A 22,107-nucleotide genomic window follows, 5' to 3' on the forward strand; every position below is an offset into this window, starting at 1 on the left:
TTAGAGAGCAGGAGGAATGATAATATTACCCTTACATCGGAGGAATGCATACTTCTATGAAATTTTGTGGAAGTCTTTTTATGTCTTCCATTATCTTTTTACACATGTGACATCACAAATTGTAGTCTTCTCACCCAACAGTGACTGCACAGAAACTTAAAAAAAAAAAAAATTATAACCAGACAACTTTTGAATGGATTGTCCCATCAAAATTTTACTGATGTGTTCTAATGATATTAATTTGCTGCATTCAGTCAATCCACATATTAAGGTCAACTTGTCCATACTACCACAACCAGCTCCTACACTCACAGCACAACTGTACAGTCAATGGAATGCCCTGGGGTTGGGCAATCCTGAGGTTAATGAGCAGACAAGACCATGGTCCATGCAGAGCAGTAGAATCTCGCTGCTGCTGTAATCATTATACTTTACGATAAACTTGTATTTACCTACAATGCAGTTCTATTATTGAATAGATAAGATTTGGCTGCAAAATTTAGCCATGGGAAAAAAAATAGTTTGGCCAAATCTTGTCGTAAAATAGACTGAGTTTGGCCATGAAAGCTAAGGTAGATCTGGCAACCCTGGTCACGGCAGCTAGCTGAAATACATGCGGTTATCTAACACTGAGCTGCAAGAAATTTCCCCCTTTTCCCTTTTCAGATACTAAAGACACATATATAAAAACAATGCACAAACTCACAAATTCTTTTTGTTGCCCAATTGGGCCACCAAAACATATTGTCTCTTCAAAAGTGGTGGCCGGACATTCTGTTGGCCAATGCTAATGTCGAGCATTGCCTTACATGTTCCCAGTAGTGTGGAGCTTTTAGTTTTGGAAGTGAGGAAAGAAGAAGATATTATGGTATTAACTGTGGGAAAACGAAAGAAGAAATATATGCTGACAAAACATCAGCTTTGTGAGAGAAGGAAATCAGGTCATACGTTAATGGTTGGCCTAGTTTCCAAAGGCCTACGGAAATTGTTACTGATTTTTGCTGTGAAATGGACACATCAGTGCATAAGAAAAAAACCTTCACTGTTTGGACTAATATTCATGTAATTTGTTGATTATGATAAGTGGTATTTACAGTAGTGTATGATGGATTGGAACTTCGTATTGATATGGCTCCCAGAAGATGAGGGTATGGCAGGGCCAGCGGAGCATTTTCAAAAGTGGGGGTGGGGGGGGGGGGCACTTCTGGGTTTCATGAGCTAAGGTCCTCAGCTCATCATTCTCCTTCCACTTCAAGGTTTCTTCAGCTGACAAGCAAAATAAAAAAAGGGTCTTCAGCGGAAAAATATAACCTTGCTGCGCTCACACTTCAAGATCTCTATCTATTTCTTTTTAGTGCCACTTACAGATTGTATACGTACAGTGTACTTCCGGGTTAAAAAAAATGTATTCCTTTGTATGGTGCACAAAAATTGGGGGGGGGGGGGGGTCCCGAGCCTCCCTAGATTGAGATGATCAGAATTACTTCAATTCACAGGTGTTAAAAAAAAAAAAATCAGTTGATGAAGAGGAACAAAAAGTTAGGAAAATATGTACATTATTGTATGCAGGATGGCTAGAAACACACTGCTAAATTTGAAGTGAGTAGGGGAATTTCAAATTCTTTGTGTCGCATTTAGGGTAGTCTTTGCTAGTATTGTATTGTGAAGAAGAGAAAGAAACACTTTCACAGTTTTCAGGGAATAATTTTCCTTCTCGAAATTGAATAGCAATTTTTGTCAATGGACATACATTTTCAACAAAATGGTATACAAGTCTATGTAATGAAACTGCTATGCAAATTACATTTTGTATAGCAGTCATACCAAAATGCATAGAAAATTGCTATGCGATACCAGGAAAATTATTCCCTGGGCTTTCATGTGTTACTGTAAAAGTGGAAATTTTCGTGGTGTTCAAATTTCTGTGCATTTCGCATAACCAAAAAGTTGCACGAAAATAAAAACATGCTAATATTTTAGCATGCCATTCTGTTTGTGTAGTTGATGTTTTGATTCCGCGGAATAATTAAAAAGTGTGTGAAATTCATCTTGCCCAGCTGAGCGCAAAAAAAAAAAAATTCTCGTGAAAATATCGACTTTTACAGTAAACTGCAAATGATTTTTGCAGCACACCTTTCAGGAATTTAGAAGAGAAGAACTCCGAGGAAAAAAACAATTGTGCATTTGCTGCAGTTTCTCACTGTATGGCAAGGGTACGTGCCGAATTCCCTTAAAGGATGGTGAACGAGACATTAAAATCAAGAAAATCATACAAAAGAAGGTGTCAAAGCAGAGGGAAATGTCTGTTAAAACAGATTTTTTATGTGACTTTTTAAAATATATTCGTACCACTGAAAAATCGCGAGTTAAAACTGACTGATTTACTTCACCGATTTTCGCTCCAGAACGGCCGTCTTTTCGGGGCCCTAAAATATGACATCATGACATGGACGAACGTACCCTTTACGATCGAGTGTGCAGCGCTAGCTAGCTCTACATCGAGTCCGCCATTCATAAAGCACGTAGTTCTTTGTGAGCGGATGCAATACAATACTGTACCTTGCCTGTCTTTAGTCGCATCTGCTTTATCGGCAGAAACAGCAGGGTAAAATGTACCATTATTTAAAAAAAGAAGAAGAGACGAATGAATAAATAAATAAATAAATAAATAAATAATAGCCATAATAATACTAATAATATAGTCTGAAGCAACGTCAGTAGCGAACCGCCGAGTCCCCGCCGGAGAGCTAGTTTGGTGTGTATGGTAGCCCCACTACATATCCGACGGCGTATAATTCGCGCACTGAACACTTAGTACGCACTTCGTCTGCGCGCAAAGCACATAAAAATGGATTGGCTTTGAATGTAGATGATGAGGATGGTGTGGGAAAACGCGATAATTCACTGTTCATTGATGGTTTTAATCAAGGACAAAATTTCGAATGAATACTTTCACCGAATCGTAATGACAGCACAATGTAATGTCTATGGAAGTTCCTAAAAAGCTTCGTTGACGTTTTCTACAACACGGTGTTCAATACAACACGGTTTGCGTGCATTGTCAATGCAAACAACAGCGGTCGATCCTGATAACGCGATTTACCGCGGGGAGCTGAAACGAGGCCACGCTAGTTCGTCGGCGACATTTTTGCACTGAAACTTCGAATCGAAAAGGGAACAACGGCATTTGATAGAGCTGGATTATCTCAATCACGTAGGTCAAGTTGGAGTTTTTTACGTGAATTTCAGTGTTAGATATTCTTATCAAGCAAATAAACATTAGGCGGTCGATGAGTAGTAGGTCCAACCCTACATAGGCTACTCCACAACGTAGATCCTTACGTTAGCTAGGTCAGAGTTCTTGTTCTACCGTAACGTTAGGCTCTACTACTATACTAACTAGGCCTATTAAACGGTTACTATAAGCCGTTTAAGAGTAGAGACTGAGGCGCGAAAGCGCAAGTAGAAATTTAAAAAGGTATACTTCATGGTAATTCGAAGGAAGATGGATTCAATAAGTGAAATTATAACTCACTTTTGCTTGATAGAGTAAACAAGACACGTACAGATACCTCGGTGCACTCAGGCCATCGCCCGCGGCGGCGTGATACAGAGCGTAGCTTAGGTGCAAAGTTAGCTAGCGGTAGCGTATCACATCAGCGAGCGCAGGGCTGATTCGTCCATGTCATGACGTCATAATTTTGGTCACCAAAATTTCGCCATCAGATCGGGTTCAGGTGGTCTAAAAAGGGCCTCAAAACACCATCTCTCAATCGTTCTAAAGACATTTTCACCTTCTGAAATTTAACTATTCATATTCCTAGAGACTTGAGCTTTGCAGAAATATATAAATCACTTTGTTTATGAATACCGACATTTTTTTCTTGTTCACAATACTTTAAGTGTGATTTAATGCTTTTATCAAAATGCAAAGACTATTGCATGGATGTAAGTCAGTAACAAACTACAACAATAACAGTACATATTTTCAATCATTTGGGTAACAGAATTCTCTTGTCAAGACTCTGCTTTACATGTATTTGCTTTTAAATTGACAATAGATGCAGACTGTATTGTTCAAGCTGATGACTAACCAAGATTGGGGACGGAGGAGGGGAATTATGAGATTAGATTATGACCTAGCATCTAAAAATATGTGATAGCTTATCAAATCAGCAGGCATGTCGGGACAGTCTGCTCTTAGAGATAAAAACCCTTCTGTGCTAAAAGTCAAAGACATCTCCAATGGAAATTAGCTCTCTGCTATAGTTTCATTTTACAGTTCAACCTCGATTATCCGGCCTCCTTTTATCCAGAAATCTCTATTATCCGGACGCGTTCACGCAGTGAAGGACTTTTTTTTTTCATCTAAAAATTGTTAAAAAACAGTGACTTTCATGGATCTATTTCACTAATTTCATATGATGTGCATGATAGGTTTCTTAATATCTAATGAGGTAAAACATGTATGATTTTCACATAAAGATATACTTTATTTTTGTGAAGAAGGGACTACAATTTTGCGCAGGTTAGCATAGATTACAAGTACACCACCATTGCGGGGTATGCTACCTGCCTAGCTGCCAGTGCACTGGGATGGCAGCTTGGACGGCAGCTATACATTAACATTGTGTCTCCCATATCTGGCCAATTCGCTTATCCGGATGAGCGCCGGTCCCGACATGGCGGGATAATCAAGGTCGAACTGTACTTCAATTTGATTTGCTTAAGATTCCAATGATGAACATGTCACCTCACCATGATGTTCATTTAGAGTTAAAACTGTCACTGTGTTTGTTGGAAATCAACATCGATATATAGGCTACAACCTCAGGACGCCCAATCCTTAGAAAGACTTGAGAAATTAAAAACTTAATAAATAATCTTTTCTGAAAACATGCCCATGGTTGCTTTAACATGGACTGAAAAATTTACAGCACTTGATAATGATGATCTAATTCCATATGTGAGTGAGATTTGAATAACGATAGAAAATTTACAAAAAAAAAAAAGGCGAGCTACAAATCCGGTAACCACATTAAGAACCCATAAAGCAATCCTACGTCCCCCCACATGGTAGATGGATGTGTCACGTGGATCACTGGATTATTGCAGTTGACAGTGGGACAAAGTTTACAAGTGTAAACAGTTGAGTTTGATTAACACAGTCGAGCAAACGTCATACATGCGTCACTCTATGCACTTGAAAGAATGACTTGATTGGCCTCAGAACATGTGACCACATGTTTGCGGTCCTCTACTTCTTCTCCAAGTTATTGTCATGTTTACAGAGAGCATGTGATAAACAGGTTCATTTCATATAGTTGACCCTTGTAGGCACACAGTTTTTTTGGGTTTTTTTTTTTTTTGAGTTCATCCGTGCAGTTAACAGTGGACAAAGGTTGACCTTAAAAAAGAAAAGAGAAATGATTGGTCACCAGAGTGAGACTGCCAACTGACTTTGCCTCCTCCGTCCTCAGAAAAAAAAAAATATATATATATACTTTGTATAAATTTTTTTTTTCTTTGCATTTGGAGAGTATTATATTTGAAGTTGAAGGGACAATTTGTGGCTTGATAGAAGTACTAAATAGCTCTTTGTGTATTCTTGTGTGTGTGTGTGTGTGCATTATATGTACTAGGCTTAAACCTGTTCAGTTGGGCTCTGTTCAATCGATCTACTGTAAAAGTGGATATTTTCGCACGACTAATTTTTCATGCTTGACCGGGTCAGAAGAGTTTTGTGTGTTTTTAATTCCACGGAATCAAGACATCACGCACAAGAACGTGTGGCAAGCAAAAATACTCGCATGCCTTTATTTTCGCGTTAGTTTCTGGTTGCGCGAAATGTGCGAAAACTTCAACACCGCGAAAATTTCCACTTTTACAGTATTTCAGCCATAAGGGGGGGCGCTTTGGTATGTCTAGTAATGTTTACATGTAATTTACATACTAACATAGAAATGCACCTATTTAACTCAATGCACATGACTCAATGCATAATCCATTGAATTATCATTTCTTCTTATTTTGGAAGACCCTCAGGCCTCAGTTGTAGCCGACATACAATTAAGTCATAGTGGGTTAAATCTGAATAGGTCTATGAATATACATCGTAGATAACGCTGCACACTGGCACTGGTCCGACGGTCTAGACTGGTGAAAATTACTGTCGGACTACTAACTTTTTCAGTAAAGGACAAGTAAAAACTGGAAAAACTGGGTATCTGCTCGTCAGACAAACAAATCTGACCAGTAGAAAAAAAATGGGTAAGTGACAATGTGCAGCCCTGTATAGGTATGCTAATTGTCCATGCACTTTAGTGAATTATTTGTCGATATTTTGTGTGTGTTTGTAGATGTAACTGAGATTTTATAAGTGGTAATGCATGCACAAAATTGTTAAATAGGTAACTACAGTTGAACCTCTCGTATCCGGACAAGTCGGGACCGGGGCTCATCCGGATAAGGGATTTGGCCGGATACGGGAGACTCAATGCTTTATACATGTACATACATACACATGTACTGATGTAGCCCATTGTAGTACCACATGTAGTAATGTGTATACTGCAACCTTTTCATTGTTACACTCAGTAACAGACCCCAAAATAGAGGTTCGTGTTTGCAAGAATGAAATCATTTTCTTTTATAAATTCTTGGAATGATTTACCTAAATAATTATTAAGAAATGTATCAAGTAGATCTTGAAAATAAACCGTACTCGGCAAAGTCGACTGTAGGTCGCCATTGTTAGATTGAGTTGGGAATCCCCCTTTCCTCCCGTAATTATTAAAAAAAATCACGGCGAGATTGCGTCCGTATAATAGTGAGATCTGGATAAAGGGAGGCTGGATAAGAGAGGTTCAACTGTAGTATATTACAGAAATTCACCATTGATCCACAATTTGAGATGGAGGTAATAAACATCATCTTTTCAAATTCGTATCTGTCTGTTGATTAAAATCATTCAGTGAAAGAGCACTGGAATGAGTCTAAAAAAAGAAAAAGAAAATGAGGATATCTGTATTGTAGTAAAGGAACCGATTCACCAAACTTTAATGGATAACTGTATTTCTAACTCAGAGGCTCATAAGCTGCATGCATCCAAGTACTTTGATCTTGTATCTAGATCTACAGTACCAATATGTATGCCTTGGTGAGATAGCCTTTGATCAGATTCTGAATTTCAAAGCCTCTGTTCTCTCAGCAAACACTTTACCAGAGTGTGTATTTTCTTCTCATTATTTCGATAGGTCGGGAAAGTCCATTTGCATCGAGTTTGTAAATAAGTCATTTCAAAGCTTAGAGTCTGCTCATTTCAGAATTTGCCCTTCACGAAAAATCCATGTCTTGCGACTTTTTGTTGGTTTTATGATGCATAGTCACATTGGAGATGATGAATAATTGGGGGGGGGGGGGGGGACACCAACAACACAGCATAATTCATAAACTAATTCCAAAAGGACCTTGACACATTGCATGGCAAATTATACCAAGGCTAAATGTTTAACTTTTTGTGAAGTACCTTCCTAGTCATGCAGTGCCTCAGCATTCTATTTGCTTTTACAACCAGGCACTGACTTTACCCTGTGAGAGAAGAGAGAGGAGAGGAAAACAAAAGGGGGGGGGGGGGAGAAGTGAGATCGTTACCATTGATTGTAGCTCTGAAAAGCACTCAGATGTCCAACAATTTTTCCCCTCTCTCTCTCTCTCTGTAATGTTTTATATGAGATAGCTTTTTGGACCACTCACTTCGAAGTATATTAAACAATAAGCACAGGCTACGCCATGCTCCAACTACACGTACACACACACATTGAGCATTTCGCATAATTTGTGCCTATCTCAGCACTCCGTCTGCACTCATCCTTGAGATAAACAGATATGTCAGCATCTGATCTTTTTTTTTTCGAAGGAGCTTCAAATCAGTTTGTGTCAGTAGCTTTCTATTTAGGTCCATGACACTGCTGCCACCAGCGGATACTTGTGCCACTTCCTCACCAACATTTCCAGGTTGCATGGCTCGACAGGCTGGTTCCATCTGAAAGAATTATCCCTCATTCTTTATACAACACAGACCTCTTCACCTGAGGGACACTCATTCATTTGAGAGTTGCAATACAGTCATCCTTAATGGGTTGTCAAAGTTGTGATGACAAAATTTTGGTAAAATTTGTAATGTTGGTGTTCGAATTGAAGCAAAACATTTTTCATGCAACGAAAATCACATACACAGGGCAGTGTAATGTATTTGTGACTCAACTTGCACATCCAGAAGTGAGTGGATCCACAAGATGACCCAAAGTTGTAAACATGTGGGTACTTTTAACTAGAGTTAATGGCCTCACTCTGATTACAAGATAGGGCAAAAAGCATGTTCACAGATAAAACAACTTTGCTTCAGTTTCAATTAACAAGTTCCAATCTTATTCTTATGCTAATTCTTGAAAAGCTGTATGTAAATTGATATTTGCCAGTTGACAAATCACCTATTTGGAAAGGATTACCATAATGTTCTTAACTGAAGGCATCCTGTGGCTGTCAATTGTACTGTTATTAAAGTCAACAGAGACTGTGTTATTTGTTTTACGGTGGAAAACAATAACAAAAGGCAGGAAAGCATAAATGCCCAGCAGTGCTGTGCAATGTTGATTTATGCCTGTGATGTGAAGCAAGCACACTGTACACTTTAAATGTTTGTGATCATGTTGAGTGCATATTGTATGTATGTGTGTGTGTTTGTCATGTGCATATAATGTGTATGTCAGTTTCTTATGCTTGGCTTACATGTAATGTATTACCATGTTACCGACTGGATAACAGTTCAACAGATTTTCCTATGGTCTCGTGTACAATGTACGCTGTATGTAAACTTACATGAGGTTGACAATAACAGAGTGAATGAAAATGTGTCAAATGAGCTGTCCCTAGCACCTTTGAATTTAGACCAAGAAGCTGCAAGCTTGCCCACAATCAAGTCATAACAACAAATTTGTGAAATACATTTCCCTATAGATTAAAAAGAAAAAAACTGTAGCAAGCGTACAAATGCTGTACAGAAATTTATGTGCGTTCATGGAACAAGAAATTAGCATGAAAACAGAAGCATGTGAATTTGTTAAAACCTTTTAGAAATATGAAACACTATTCAGTGTTTTGATTCCGTGGATTTAAAATCATGTAAATTTCATCTTACACAGTTGAGCGCAAAAATCACTTGCATGAAAATTTTCACCTTTTATAATTATAGTATTAAAGTACAATAATGTAGTTTGTCAGAAATCTTACTTTCTGACCCAATACAAGCAATTTATGTAATTCTTATCAATTTTTGAAATTGCTTACCCAAGCAGGAATCCAATTTACAGTACCCCAGAAATGAAGGAGGTACTTACATACTTGCCAACTAATAAGATTTTATAAGATTCAGTAAGATTTTTTACATTAAAAATAGCAAAATCAGATTTTCTGTCAGAGAAATAAGATTTTAAAGAAATATTTAGATTTATACCTTTCATGTGTATTTTCTGAAGAATTGACTGAAAGTAAGATTTTCAACTTCAGTTTGCATATAAAATAAGATTTTTGCAATCCACGAGTAAGATATTTCATCTTGAAATGTTGGCAGGTACAGTACTTACTGTATTTTCCAGCGTGTAAGCTACACCTTATTTTTAGGTCCCCAGTGGGAGGAAAAAAACAACAATAAAAAACCTCAAGTCAGAAATAGCAACCTTTATGAAAGTCCATGCAATTTTCTGAATCCCTCAGATTCATTCTTACAATGTAGTTCAAGGCTTACCATACAATGTATATGGAGGTGAGTAATTTCTAGTGTGAATTATGGTATTCACAACTACTTTGTACTTGAGCACATGTCCTTAGTTATACCAGGCTGCAGTGCCATCAAAGCAGAGGCTATGATAGAGAGATCACTGGCACACATTTGCTTGAAAATGCAAGAGCAGAACAACACTGAAATAATTATATTGGTTTTAATGGCAAGAATTGTGAATGGGGTAGTGCCACATGAATATTGGGTAAATTACATGGAATGCTCAGGTTTTAGACTGATTTTTCCAATATCCGTGTATATGCCACATCCCTTTTTCTGCATTGATACAATTTAAAAAAAAAAAAAGAGTGCTGCTTACTCGTCTGCAAATATGGTATGCAGAAACTACAAAACTGAGAAATTTAAGTCTATCTGTGTTGTTTTCTTTTCCCAGTAATGTTAACCTAGGACAACGCTGCACACTGGCACTGGTCTGACGGTCCCTGACCAGTAAAAATCACTGTCGGACCAGTAACTTTTTAAGGAATGGACCAGTAAAAAAAATAGAGAAACTGGGTACCTACTGGTCCAAGAGACGGGTCAGACCAGTAGAAAAAAAAAACAAACGGGTTACTGTACAGCCCTGCCTATTTAAAGAGCCATGTGACTGTCAAACAATGTGAGTCTCATAACAGATTAATCTTGGGTGTCGTGATCAAAATTCCGTCATTGATAATAACAAGTCATTCGAGTATCAGTTCAACACCTGCCAAGAACTCATTGAACAAAACCTTTATAGGCCTTAATCAATTTGACTTTTGTTTAAAGGTTTGTCTCAATTGTGCACTTTCTCTTCAATCGTATCATTAAAACAAAATTTAGCACAGCAACAACAATAGAATTCTCAGTTTTCACTCTAGATGAGGTTGCAATGATTAATTAGGTATTCAAATAGAAAGTAGTTTATACAACGTAGGCTTTGTCCTTTTTGGGGGTTTAAAAGAATGTAGTGTTGTGATAGGCACATTATTGTTCATGCAGCACCTGTCTCTTTATTTTCACTTGTGTGATATGAATACTTTATTACTCTGCAACTTTACAGAAACTAAAACCACACTTGCATTTCAACTACCAATTGAAATTTTGCCACAAGGGCATTTGCATCTTTGTATTGATGCCCTTGATTTGTCTCACGTGGGAAGTCTGTAAAAGCTTGAGGTTAATTTTTTTTTTCATGTGCTAATCAGTGACTCAACAAAGTATCAAAATCTAAAAGCATCACATTCATGTCTGCTTAGATATACAACATGACGATTACATCTCAAGAAAAAAGGGAATAAAGCAATTAATGTGCAATTTCTGTAATATACAAGTTGAAGAGAAGCAGACAAGCAGTGATACACACTTCATCAAAATTGGACATAAAGTAGGAAGTTATAGAATCTTAAAGGGTGTGTACAGTTCTGGTCGAGGTGAAGATATAGCTTTTAACGTTTTGTGAGATATACAGAAACCACTCTATGAGATGTCAAAGAGCATGCAGTTCTAAGGGGTATCAAAAGTTTATTCGATGAAAATCGGTTTTGAAATGGCTGAGATATCCAAAAACAAAATGAAACAAAGAGATACTAATAAAGTTGGGGCATGTCGCCTTTTATTATTAGCACTTTTTTTGGATATCTCAGCCATTTGAAAACCAATTTTCATCAAATAAACGTTGAATCCATCTTAAAATTACATGCTCTTTCATATTTCATAAGAGGCTTTTCATTATCTCACTTAGGAATGTTCAAAACATGAATCCCTACCTCAACCAGTACTGTACAGTCCCTTTAAGGTCATTCATAAATTATACCAAGTACAACACATGCAATCAGAAACCATCACTTCATTACTCTCCCATTAGTTTGCCCACAAAATATGATAAAAATAACAATTTTTAATAGTTGATTATTTTTTACACCTGCAAGGTAATTCTCTATCCTCCAGAAGTGCATGTAACTTTTGCTAGATAATTACAAGACCACAATAATTTGCTTCATAATTACAGAACCACAGTCATTTGATGTGACTGATACTTCTTCTAGTTCGACCTCAACTTTATGTCAAACTAAAATTATTTGTAGTGAAGGTTTAATACTTACTGTGCAATGGGAGACTTGTGAGGGAATGATATCATAACTGAGAGCTGCCAAATTAAGAATGCGATTATAAAAACATATCTGATTTGTAAAACATGGGAACTTTCAAATTCGTGACTTAATTTCATTTCCAATTTTGATGAAATCTCTACCATACCATATGACCTTAACCATGCTTCACAGTTTCACTTTAAGGTGCATTGGTGTATGAGACATGCAACCCTGAAGAATAGTATTCTTACAATGTGCCTAAATAAGTCAAATATAATATGAAACTGATTTGTTGTTTATTCTCATGTCGGATCAATTTTTATGCCTCCGCCACGAAGTGTCGCCGGAGGCATTATGTTTTGCGGGTTGTCTGTCCGTCCATCCGTCCGTAATCAATTTTGTGGACAGCGTATGTAAAAAAACTGTTAGAGGAATCCTAATGAAACTTGGCATGCATATGTATGAGTGGGCGAAGTTGTGCCTATCAACTTTTGAGCGCACATGCTCAAAGTCAAAGGTCAAGGTCAAATGCTCAAAATTTCACTATTTCCCCTATATCTAAGCAATGCCTGGAGGTATTTTCTTGAAACTTGGTGTATACATGAACTACCAAATAAAGATTCCCCAGAGAGAGCTTTGGGTCATGAGGTCAAAGGTCATATTTTCCCGCATGTAAGCCACACCTTGTTTTTAGGTCCCCAGTGGGAGGAAAAAATCAACAACAATTAAAAACCTCAAGTCAGAGATAGTAACCTTTATGAAAGTCCATGCAATTTTCTAAATCTTTTAGATTCATTCTTAGTTAAAGGTTTTATGCAGGTGAGTAATTTCTAGTGTGAATTATGGTATTCACTACTTTTGTACTTGAGCACATGCCCTTAGTTATACCAGGCTGCAGTGCCATCAAAGCAGAGGCTATGATAGAGAGATCACTAGCACACATTTGCTTGAAAATGCAAGAGCAGAACAACACTGAAATAATGATATTGAATATTTTGCTTTTATTGGTTTTAATGGCAAGAATTGTGAATGGGTGGTAGTGCCACATGAATATTGGGTAAATTACATGGAATGCTCAGGTTTTAGACTGATTTTTCCAATATCCGTGTATATGCCACATTCCTTTTTCTGCATTGACACAATTTAAAAAAAAAAGAGTGCTGCTTACTCGTCTGCAAATATGGTATGCAGAAACTACAAAACGGAGAAATTGAAGTCTATCTGTGTTGTTTTCTTTTTCCAGTAATGTTAACCTACTGTAGAACAATGCTGCACACTGGCACTGGTCCGACGGTCCCTGACCAGTAAAAATCACTGTCGGACCAGTAACTTTTTAAGGAATGGACCAGTAAAAAATAGAGAAACTGGGTACTTACTGGTCCAAGAGACAGGTCAGACCAGTAGAAAAAAACGGGTTACTGTACAGCCCTGCCTAAGAGCCATGTGACTGTCAAACAATGTGAGTCTCATAACAGATTAATCTTGGGTGTCGTGATCAAATTTCCATCATTGATAATAACAAGTCATTCGAGTATCAGTTCAACACCTGCCAAGAACTCATTGAACAAAACCTTTATAGGCCTTAATCAATTTGACTTTTGTTTAAAGGTTTGTCTCAATTGTGCACTTTCTCTTCAATCATATCATTAAAACAAAATTTAGCACAGCAACAACAATAGAATTCTCAGTTTTCACTCTAGATGAAGTTGCAATGATTAATTAGGTATTCAAATAGAAAGCAGTTTATACAACGTAGGCTTTGTCCTTTTTGGGGGTTTAAAAGAATGTAGTGTTATGATAGGCACATTATTGTTCATGCAGCACCTGTCTCTTTATTTTCACTTGTGTGATATGAATACTTTATTACTCTGCAACTTTACAGAAACCAAAACCACACTTGCATTTCAACTACCAATTGAAATTTTGCCACAAGGGCATTTGCATCTTTGTATTGATGCCCTTGATTTGTCTCATGTGGGAAGTCTGTAAAAGCTTGAGGTTAATTTTTTTTTTTTTTTCATGTGCTAATCAGTGACTCAACAAAGTATCAAAATCTGACAACATCAGATTCATGTCTGCTTAGATATACATAGCAACATAGCAACATTTCTAGTTTGGTTATAAAACGCACTTTTTAATAAGTCAGATATTGTCACTGTTTTTAAAGTGTCAATTCTAGTTCATTTGATTTTTTGTTAAATTTGCTGTTAAAGAAAATTTTTTTTAAAGTCAGAAACAAAATTCTTAAGGTTTTGATGGAGAATGCTGTGGCCTGACCTATCGGGAATAATTTGACATTTTGTATATTACAGTACTCTGTGTGCTCCTTATCATTATGATTAAAGTTCAAGTGAATGCTTCCCCTGACTTCCGAGAGAAAACAAGTGCAAGGCATGTCAAACCCTGATAACAAGTGGAAACATCTCTCTTTCTTTCCATCTTCAGGTATGAAGTTCTTGCTACTCCTGGCAGTTTTGCTGCCAGCAACATTTGGTGTGCCCTATGAACCAAATGAAGACGTAAGTTATTCTCAAAACTATTCACATTTTGCATCTTTAAGTTGGGTTAGTGTTCAAAAGAAGGATTGACCCTGGTGCGGAAGTGATTTTTTTTTTCCAGAAAGTTATGCAACTATTAAATGCAACTGAGAAAATTGAATTTCAGTGGGCAATGGGCGGGATGTAATGATCTACAAACGTGTATAAAGAACTTTCATAGCCACGTAGTTGTAATGCTTTCCTGATTGTACAGAATGTCCCAAAAAAATTACAATCTGATTTTCGCATTGATAACACCCAATAACACCCAAAACTATCTAAATGCCACTTCAGAGTCTTAAAAAATAACATCTTAGCTCTTTTTTGCAGAAAACCCCATTTAATTTGGTGAAGTGGTCACAGAGAAATGTGGATTATTGTAAAGCATGTCATGAGTCTGATTCTTCCAAGTTAAGCACTTGGATGCTCTTGTGTGTGAACACAATAGACAGAACTTGGAGGGAAGAGATTCCTGACATGGTCTACAAAATTCCTCATTTCTCTTTGACCACTGAAGCAAATCGAATGGGGTTTTCTGTAAGATGTGGGCAATGAGTTATAGTTTCATACCCTGAAATTGTATTTGGATTGATTCACTGTTGTATTTTATTTTTTGGGACATATGTTATATATTTAACTGTCGAAACATTTACTCCAAGTTCCTTACCCAGGGCATGTTAAGGATGCAAAGTTATTGGGTATGAGATGATTCATGCAGAGAGCATTCAGACTTGGATTTGTGCATTAATGAGTCATGCCATCGAAACTATACCAAAGCTAGAGAAAGACATGTTCTTTGTTTATTTAAAGACCAAAGTGATTTAAGTGTTTGTTATATTCATGGTACAACAGCGTTGAGTAGTACTGTGCAATCGATATCATATTTCTGGGAGCAAAATGTGGCTATTCCTTACTGGTCACATGTCTTGAATCAAAGATTTATCAACATTCTAATAATCAAAACTTAATGGTCCAAAATATTTACATTGTCATTTTCTGGTTCCGAGCCTTTGTCCAGAAAGGTGCCAGAGGTGTGATGCTCGCTGTTTCTGTGTTTTTTGTATTTTTTTGAGGAACAATCTTTTCAGGGTCAAATTCAGTTTGACTGCCATCCAATCTAATATATGTGATGACTCCAGTGAAAGTAAGAAGGATGGTGAAAGTTTCATTAAAATCAGACCAGAACTATTCAAAAGTTGCAGAAATGCGACATTTCACATCATGTATTCTAGAAACAGTGATATCAGTCGCAACCGCAAAGTCACATTCAAATAATATTTAGCAGTAATGACATCACCTCAAACCGGTCCCATTTGTACTTACTGAAAATATTACCCCCCAAAATGTGTTTTTATGCCTCCAGCATAAAAATGTGTTTTTATGCTGGAGGCATTATGTTTTCGGGTTGTCCGTCCGTCCGTCCGTCCTTCCGTCCGTCCGTAATGAATTTTGTGGACAGCGTAACTATCAAAACCTTTTGAGGTATCCTAATGAAACTTGGCATGTATGTGTACTAGGGGATGAAGTTGTGCCTATCAACTTTTGGGTGCACATGCTCAAGGTCAAAAGGTCAATGTCAAATACATAAAATTTCACTATTTCCACCATATCTATGCAATGCATGAAGATATTTTCTTGAAACTTAGTGTATACATGTATTACCCAATTAAAATTCTGTGGTGAAAGTTTGGGTCATGAGGTCAAAGGTCAAAGGTCAAAAGATCAAGTGAAAATATTAAAACTTCACTTTTTTCTCCATACCTTGGAAATTGTTCAAGGTATCTTCATGGAGCATAGTATATATACATGTGTACATGTAGTGACTGGCAGTGATTATCTAGAGAATTAAGGGTTCATGGGGTCAAAGGTCAGGGGTCAAAGGTCAAGGGCAACACTTCAAAATTTTACTATTTCGCTTATGTTTATGCAATGTCAGGATTATTTTTTTTTTTTACACTTGGCATATGGATGTATAACCTAATAGAGATTTTCTTGAAGGTTTTTTTCTTTTTTTTTTTTGCCTAAAAGGTCAAAAGGTCAAAGATCAAGTGGAAGTGCTGAACTAACTTTTTCCTCCATATCTGAGAAGTGGCTCAAGTTATCTTGAAACTAACTATATATTTATGCATGTTCTGCCTGACAGTGATTATCTTATGAATTTTAGGGTCAAAGGCCAGATGAAAATGGTAACAATTTACTAGACTATTCAATACAGAAATTGCACTTTTTCTCCATACCTTGAAAATTACTCAATGCAATTTTATAAACATGTGAATGGGTCGAAGTCAAGTTAAAGTCCTTAAATCCCCAAATACATGCTCTCCTATAAATCCAATTAAACCTAGGTCAAGGAAGGTGAACATTCAACACATTTTTGACAAACTTGTCATTTTAATATTTTGCCAATTTTGTGAAAATGTAATCACACATTGTCCACATGCACTATCTAGACCTATTAGGAGAATCATGCATTATGGCGGAGGCATACCAGTCGCCATAGCGACATTTCTAGTTGTTGTATAGTATCAACAGCAATCACCTCCATTTAAGTCATTGTTTCTTCTATCTGGTGTTGACAAAGGAAATTTAGTAAATAGTTTTTGGAGATGTCTGAGGTGATCTTATCATCACCTCATCTTATTTTCATCAGTTGTAACTAGTACCAATATGACCGTTTTGCCAGAAATATGTAAACTATACTTTTCCTCACATTTGTATTTTTTGTGTGTACAGTACGTGTGTGTGTGTGTTTGTGTGGTTTTAAACTTTGCCATGACAGGAAAGTAACCCAAGGTAGTGAAGTAATTGGAGGATACTTTGAATTCAGCAGCATTGCACTAGTGCTTCATCATCCTGTATGCGTTTTATTGGTAACATTTTATTACGTAAGTCTCCGATCGAGACTACATGTCTGATCGGGTGTAATATGAGATCCCGCTGGTCATGTGTGTGGCAATTCATTGGCGCATTTTGTGGTGTGTGTGAAAAGGATTTTCACAACCTCCGAATTTTCAAGAATTTCGTGGAAATTCTTCCTTTCAGACTTATCATAATTATGAAAAAACAGAAGGATAGAAGATCCGCTAGCATGGCCGCGGAAAAGGAAAACAAAGAGAAGAAAACTGACCGTGCAGCGGCAGAATCTTGGGCAAAAACAGAGCAACATGCAACAGAGTCACATAAGGCGGTGAGTGTTAGCCAAGCTGACCGCGCAGCGGCAGCGAAAGGGACGGCTGCCAATACGGACCGTGGACGGTGAGTACTGGTGATGATGGAGGCTGCCGACTGCTCGGCAGTAGCGGGGACTCGGCCTCGGATTACTACAAAATCCAACTCGTCAAAGTTGAAAAATGACAACTTTGGGACAGTAAGCATTTGTCTTGATAGACTCGAAGGCTTGCTCTGTCCATTCATGGAGGCTCTTCCCAGTAAAAGGGAAGGGGTGGCAGGCATGAGACATGCACAGCCAGACCGACATCTTGATCGCAGTTAAAGTGATTCAGCCTCTGCTTCAACTTCTAGTGCAGATTATGACATGGCACATACAGAGGAAATGGATATTGAGGATGATGGCATGGTGGAGGCCTTGAGTGTAGGGCATAGCTCAGAGCTGGAGTTGTGCGTGGATAGGACAGATGCACAGACAGTACCAGCTTTTGCTGCTAAATTTGCAGTGGCATCAGATATTGGACAGGCTCTTGATGAGGAGCTAGCAAGCTCGGTGAACTACTTGATGAGCCATCATCTGGAAGAGAAAGTGCTTGATGAGACAAGTGGCAAATACCCAGTGCCGTCGAACTGTCAAGGGATCGACACCCCGAAAGTAAATCAGACGATCTGGGACAACCTCTCTGCCTCTGTTTGTACGAGGGATGTGAAGCTTCAGAGGGTTAAAAAATCCCTAACAAGAGGTATCTCGGCTGATGTCAGCCTGCTCGATCCAAGCAACATGTCTCCCGAACAGCAAGACGTTCTTGCTTTGTTATGCAATGCAAACTTTGAGATGAATGCCCTCTGTAAAGAGTTGATAAAACCGGATCTGAACACGAAATTTACTCATCTTTGTAAACCCACAAACCCTGTAACCAAGTACCTTTTTGGGGATGACTTGGGCAAACAAGTAAAAGACTTGCAAGACCAACAGAAAGCGGCGGCTGGAGTAATGAGAGGTGGGTTTAAAAAACCCAAGCCGGCCTATCCCCCTTACCTAAGCCAGGGGTCTCAACGCAGATACAAGGAAGCTGGTTGGGTGTCGCGGACATCCTACTCGGACTCGTCAGGGAGCACATCTAGGCCTTTTTTAGGCCAACGAAACCAGTGGAGGAAGAGGTCTCCACAAGCTTCCCATACATTTACCCCAACAGCGTCTCGAGAGGGACACCAAGCCCCAAGCCACAATGGCAGTGATTCAAGAAGAAATCAACAAGCTGGTAGAGAAAAATGTCATAGAAGCATGTGAACATGTAGAAGGGGAATTCATATCAAATATGTTCACAAGGCCAAAGAAGAATGGAGGCCTCAGGGTCATCTTGGATTTGACAGAATTAAACAAGAGTATTTTATGTCAGCATTTTAAGATGGACAATATTAAGACAGCTCTACCCCTTATTTCTCCGGGAGATTATTTAGCTTCAGTCGACCTTCAAGACGCATATTTCACGGTTCCTATCCACCCAGATTCTCGAAAATTCCTGAGATTCACATGGCAGGGAAGGTTATGGCAATTTCAAGCACTTCCCAATGGGTTTAGCTCAGCACCAAGGCTGTTTACACAACTGCTAAAGCCTGTTTTGGCAACGCTCAGGGAGCAGGGCCACATTGTAATTGGATATCTAGATGATACACTTATCATTGCAAAAACTGCAGAGGAAATGCAGGCAGCAGTGAGCGCAACTACTAAGTTGCTATCAAATTTGGGGTTTATTGTTCATCCTGAAAAATCAATTTTACAGCCTACTCGTGAGATTACCTTTCTCGGTTTCAATCTGAACACTCTGGATATGAGTGTTAGGCTTAAAAAAACCCAAAAAAACAGGAGAACAGTCTTGTCAGGAACTGTTGGCTACTGAGAAACCTGTTATCAGAAAAGTTGCGAGGGTTATTGGACAACTAGTGGCATCATTTCCAGCAGTACAATATGGCCCTATTTATTATAGAGCCTTAGAGAAAGACAAGATTCTTGGCCTTACAAGGAACAAGGGACATTTCGATATGCATATGACCTTGTCAAGAGAAAGCATCCATGAAATTCAATGGTGGATATTGAACCTTCAGTCACAATTTAGCCCAATACAGAGGGCAAAACCAGATGTGGAAATCTACACAGATGTCAGTGGTAAAGGCTGGGGGGCAACAAATCTGTGCACTCAGGTGGTAGCTGAAATAGTGATGAGTTGAAAGAGGCAAATCAGAATAAAATTAAACTGCTAGAAATGGTAGCAGTTGGCCATGGGCTAAAAGCCTTCTGCTCAGAGAAAAGGAGCAATCATGTACTTGTTAGAGCAGATAACATTACTGCTGTCGCATATCTGAACAATATGGGTGGCACAAAATCTCCTGAATGTAATCAAATGGCCATTGATATTTGGAAATGGTGTATTAGTAAGGACATCTGGCTTACAGCTGCTCACCTACCTGGGCGATTGAATATTGAAGCAGACCACATGTCTCGAAAATTCTCGGACAGTACAGAATGGATGTTGAATAAGAGCATATTTCAATGAATAATCAGGAGATTTGGTGTGCCTGAAATTGACATGTTTGCCTCCCGCCTAAAGAAGCAGGTCGACCGATATATTTCTTGGAGGCCTGAACCGGAGGCCTGGGCAGTAGATGCCTTCACAGTTGATTGGAGCCAATGGGATTTTCATGCCTTTCCCCCATTCAATCTAGGGCCAATGTGCTTGCAGAAAATTGAGAAGGATAAGGCATGTTGGATTTTAGTGGTGCCCAATTGGCCAACACAGGTTTGGTAACCTATTCTTAAGAGTATGCTGTTTGAGGAACCCATGTTAATTCAAAAGAGTAAGACATTATTATGTCAACCAGTTTCAGGCACCCCACATCCTTTGAATAATCACTTACCTCTATTATGTTGCAGGCTTGGAAGGGATGTTACGCAGAGCATGGCCTCACACAAAGGACAATAGACATCATAGCGGCTTCGTGGAAAGGATCCACTAAAGCACAGTATCAGGTGTACATCAGAAAATGGAAAAGATTTTGTGCAGAGAGACACATTAATTATTTGCAAGTCAAAGTTTGTGATGTCCTTGCATTTCTTACAAATATGTTAGACAAAGAAAAAGTTGGATGCAGTAGCCTGAATACAGCCAGGAGTGCTCTTTCCATGTTTCTCATAGTTGATAGTGGACGACAGCCTCTTGGGTCGCATCCACTTGTAAATAGGTTTATGAAAGGAGTTTTTCATTTAAAGCCGCCTGCACCTCGTTACTCTTCTATCTGGGATGTTAAAATGGTCTTGGACTACCTCAGAAAGCTATCTCCATCCAAGGCACTTAATCTGAAGCAACTTACTCAGAAATTGACTATGCTGATACCAAGGGTGCAATCTCTTCATGTTATCCACCTGGACAGGGTGAGGTGGAAAAGAAATAATCTGTTGAGATTTCTTTTGAGAATACACTGACACAAAACAAGCCTGGAAATACGGGATTCAGTGTAACACTAAATGCGTACCCTCCGGATAGGAGATTGTGCATAGTGAATTATATGAAAGAGTATGGGCAGCGGACACAGAACCTAAGAGGGATGGAGAGACATAAGAAACCCCACTGTCATGCATCAAAGCAAACAATTGCACGTTGGATTAAGACTGTCCTACGTGAGGCTGGTATCAATACACAGATCTTCAGTGCTCACTCCACAAGGGCGGCCTCTACGTCAGCAGCACAAAGGAGTGAGGAGCCTGTGTCAGAAATCCTCTCAAGGGCTGGATGGGTGGCTGAGAAGACATTCAGAAAGTTTTATTGCAAGCCTTTACAAGACACTGGCCAATTTGCCCAGGCTTTACTGAAAAATTGACTTAGCAACTTCAGTCAGCCTATGGAATGATAGTCTGCACAGAGTGCACAGGTATGTCTGTCTGTAGTGATGCTGTTTGATGCCTTACAGATGTAATGTTCTGTACCTAACTACAGGGCTCTGAAATCTCATATTACACCCGATCAGACATGTAGTCTTGATCGGAGACTTACGTAATAAAATAGGAAGATTAAATGAGAACTTACCTGTTTGAAATTTAATCTTGATTTTATAAGTATGTCGTAGAGAAGAGACTACATCCCTCCTCTCCCCTCCCCCCCCCCCCCCTGCGACTTACGTAGCCTTATGCAGGCAAAGTTCTCAACATCTTCATCTTCCTATTGATAAATCCTGTAGTCTCGTACAGCTTTAAAAATTGCCGCACACGTAACCAGCAGGATCTCATATTACACCCAATCAGACATGTAGTCTCTTCTCTACGACTTACTTATAAAATCAAGATTAAATTTCAAACAGGTAAGTTCTCATTTAATCTTCCTATTATATATACATGAGTTTTGTTCAAATTTCATTCAATCTTGATATGTCTTTTAGGGATGAATCGGATCAAGGTCAGTAGACATAGCGTGAAAATCGCTCTATTGTAAGAAAAATA

General features: G+C 38.4%; 1 protein-coding gene and 1 pseudogene across 1 annotated transcript in view; both read left to right on the forward strand.

Annotated features, from left to right (window-relative positions):
* LOC140243333 (uncharacterized) overlaps positions 1-22,107 on the forward strand; it is a 28,068-nt gene that overhangs the window by 838 nt on the left and 5,123 nt on the right. Inside the window, exon 2 of the mRNA XM_072323008.1 lies at positions 14,356-14,429. Coding sequence (XP_072179109.1) covers positions 14,358-14,429 — 72 coding nt within the window. The 5' untranslated portion in view covers positions 14,356-14,357. The remainder of the gene's footprint in view (positions 1-14,355; positions 14,430-22,107) is intronic.
* LOC140243962 (uncharacterized) lies at positions 17,503-18,906 on the forward strand (annotated as a pseudogene).

This window comes from Diadema setosum, chromosome 20, assembly GCF_964275005.1.
Source record: "Diadema setosum chromosome 20, eeDiaSeto1, whole genome shotgun sequence".
Classification (NCBI taxonomy): Eukaryota; Metazoa; Echinodermata; class Echinoidea; order Diadematoida; family Diadematidae; genus Diadema; species Diadema setosum.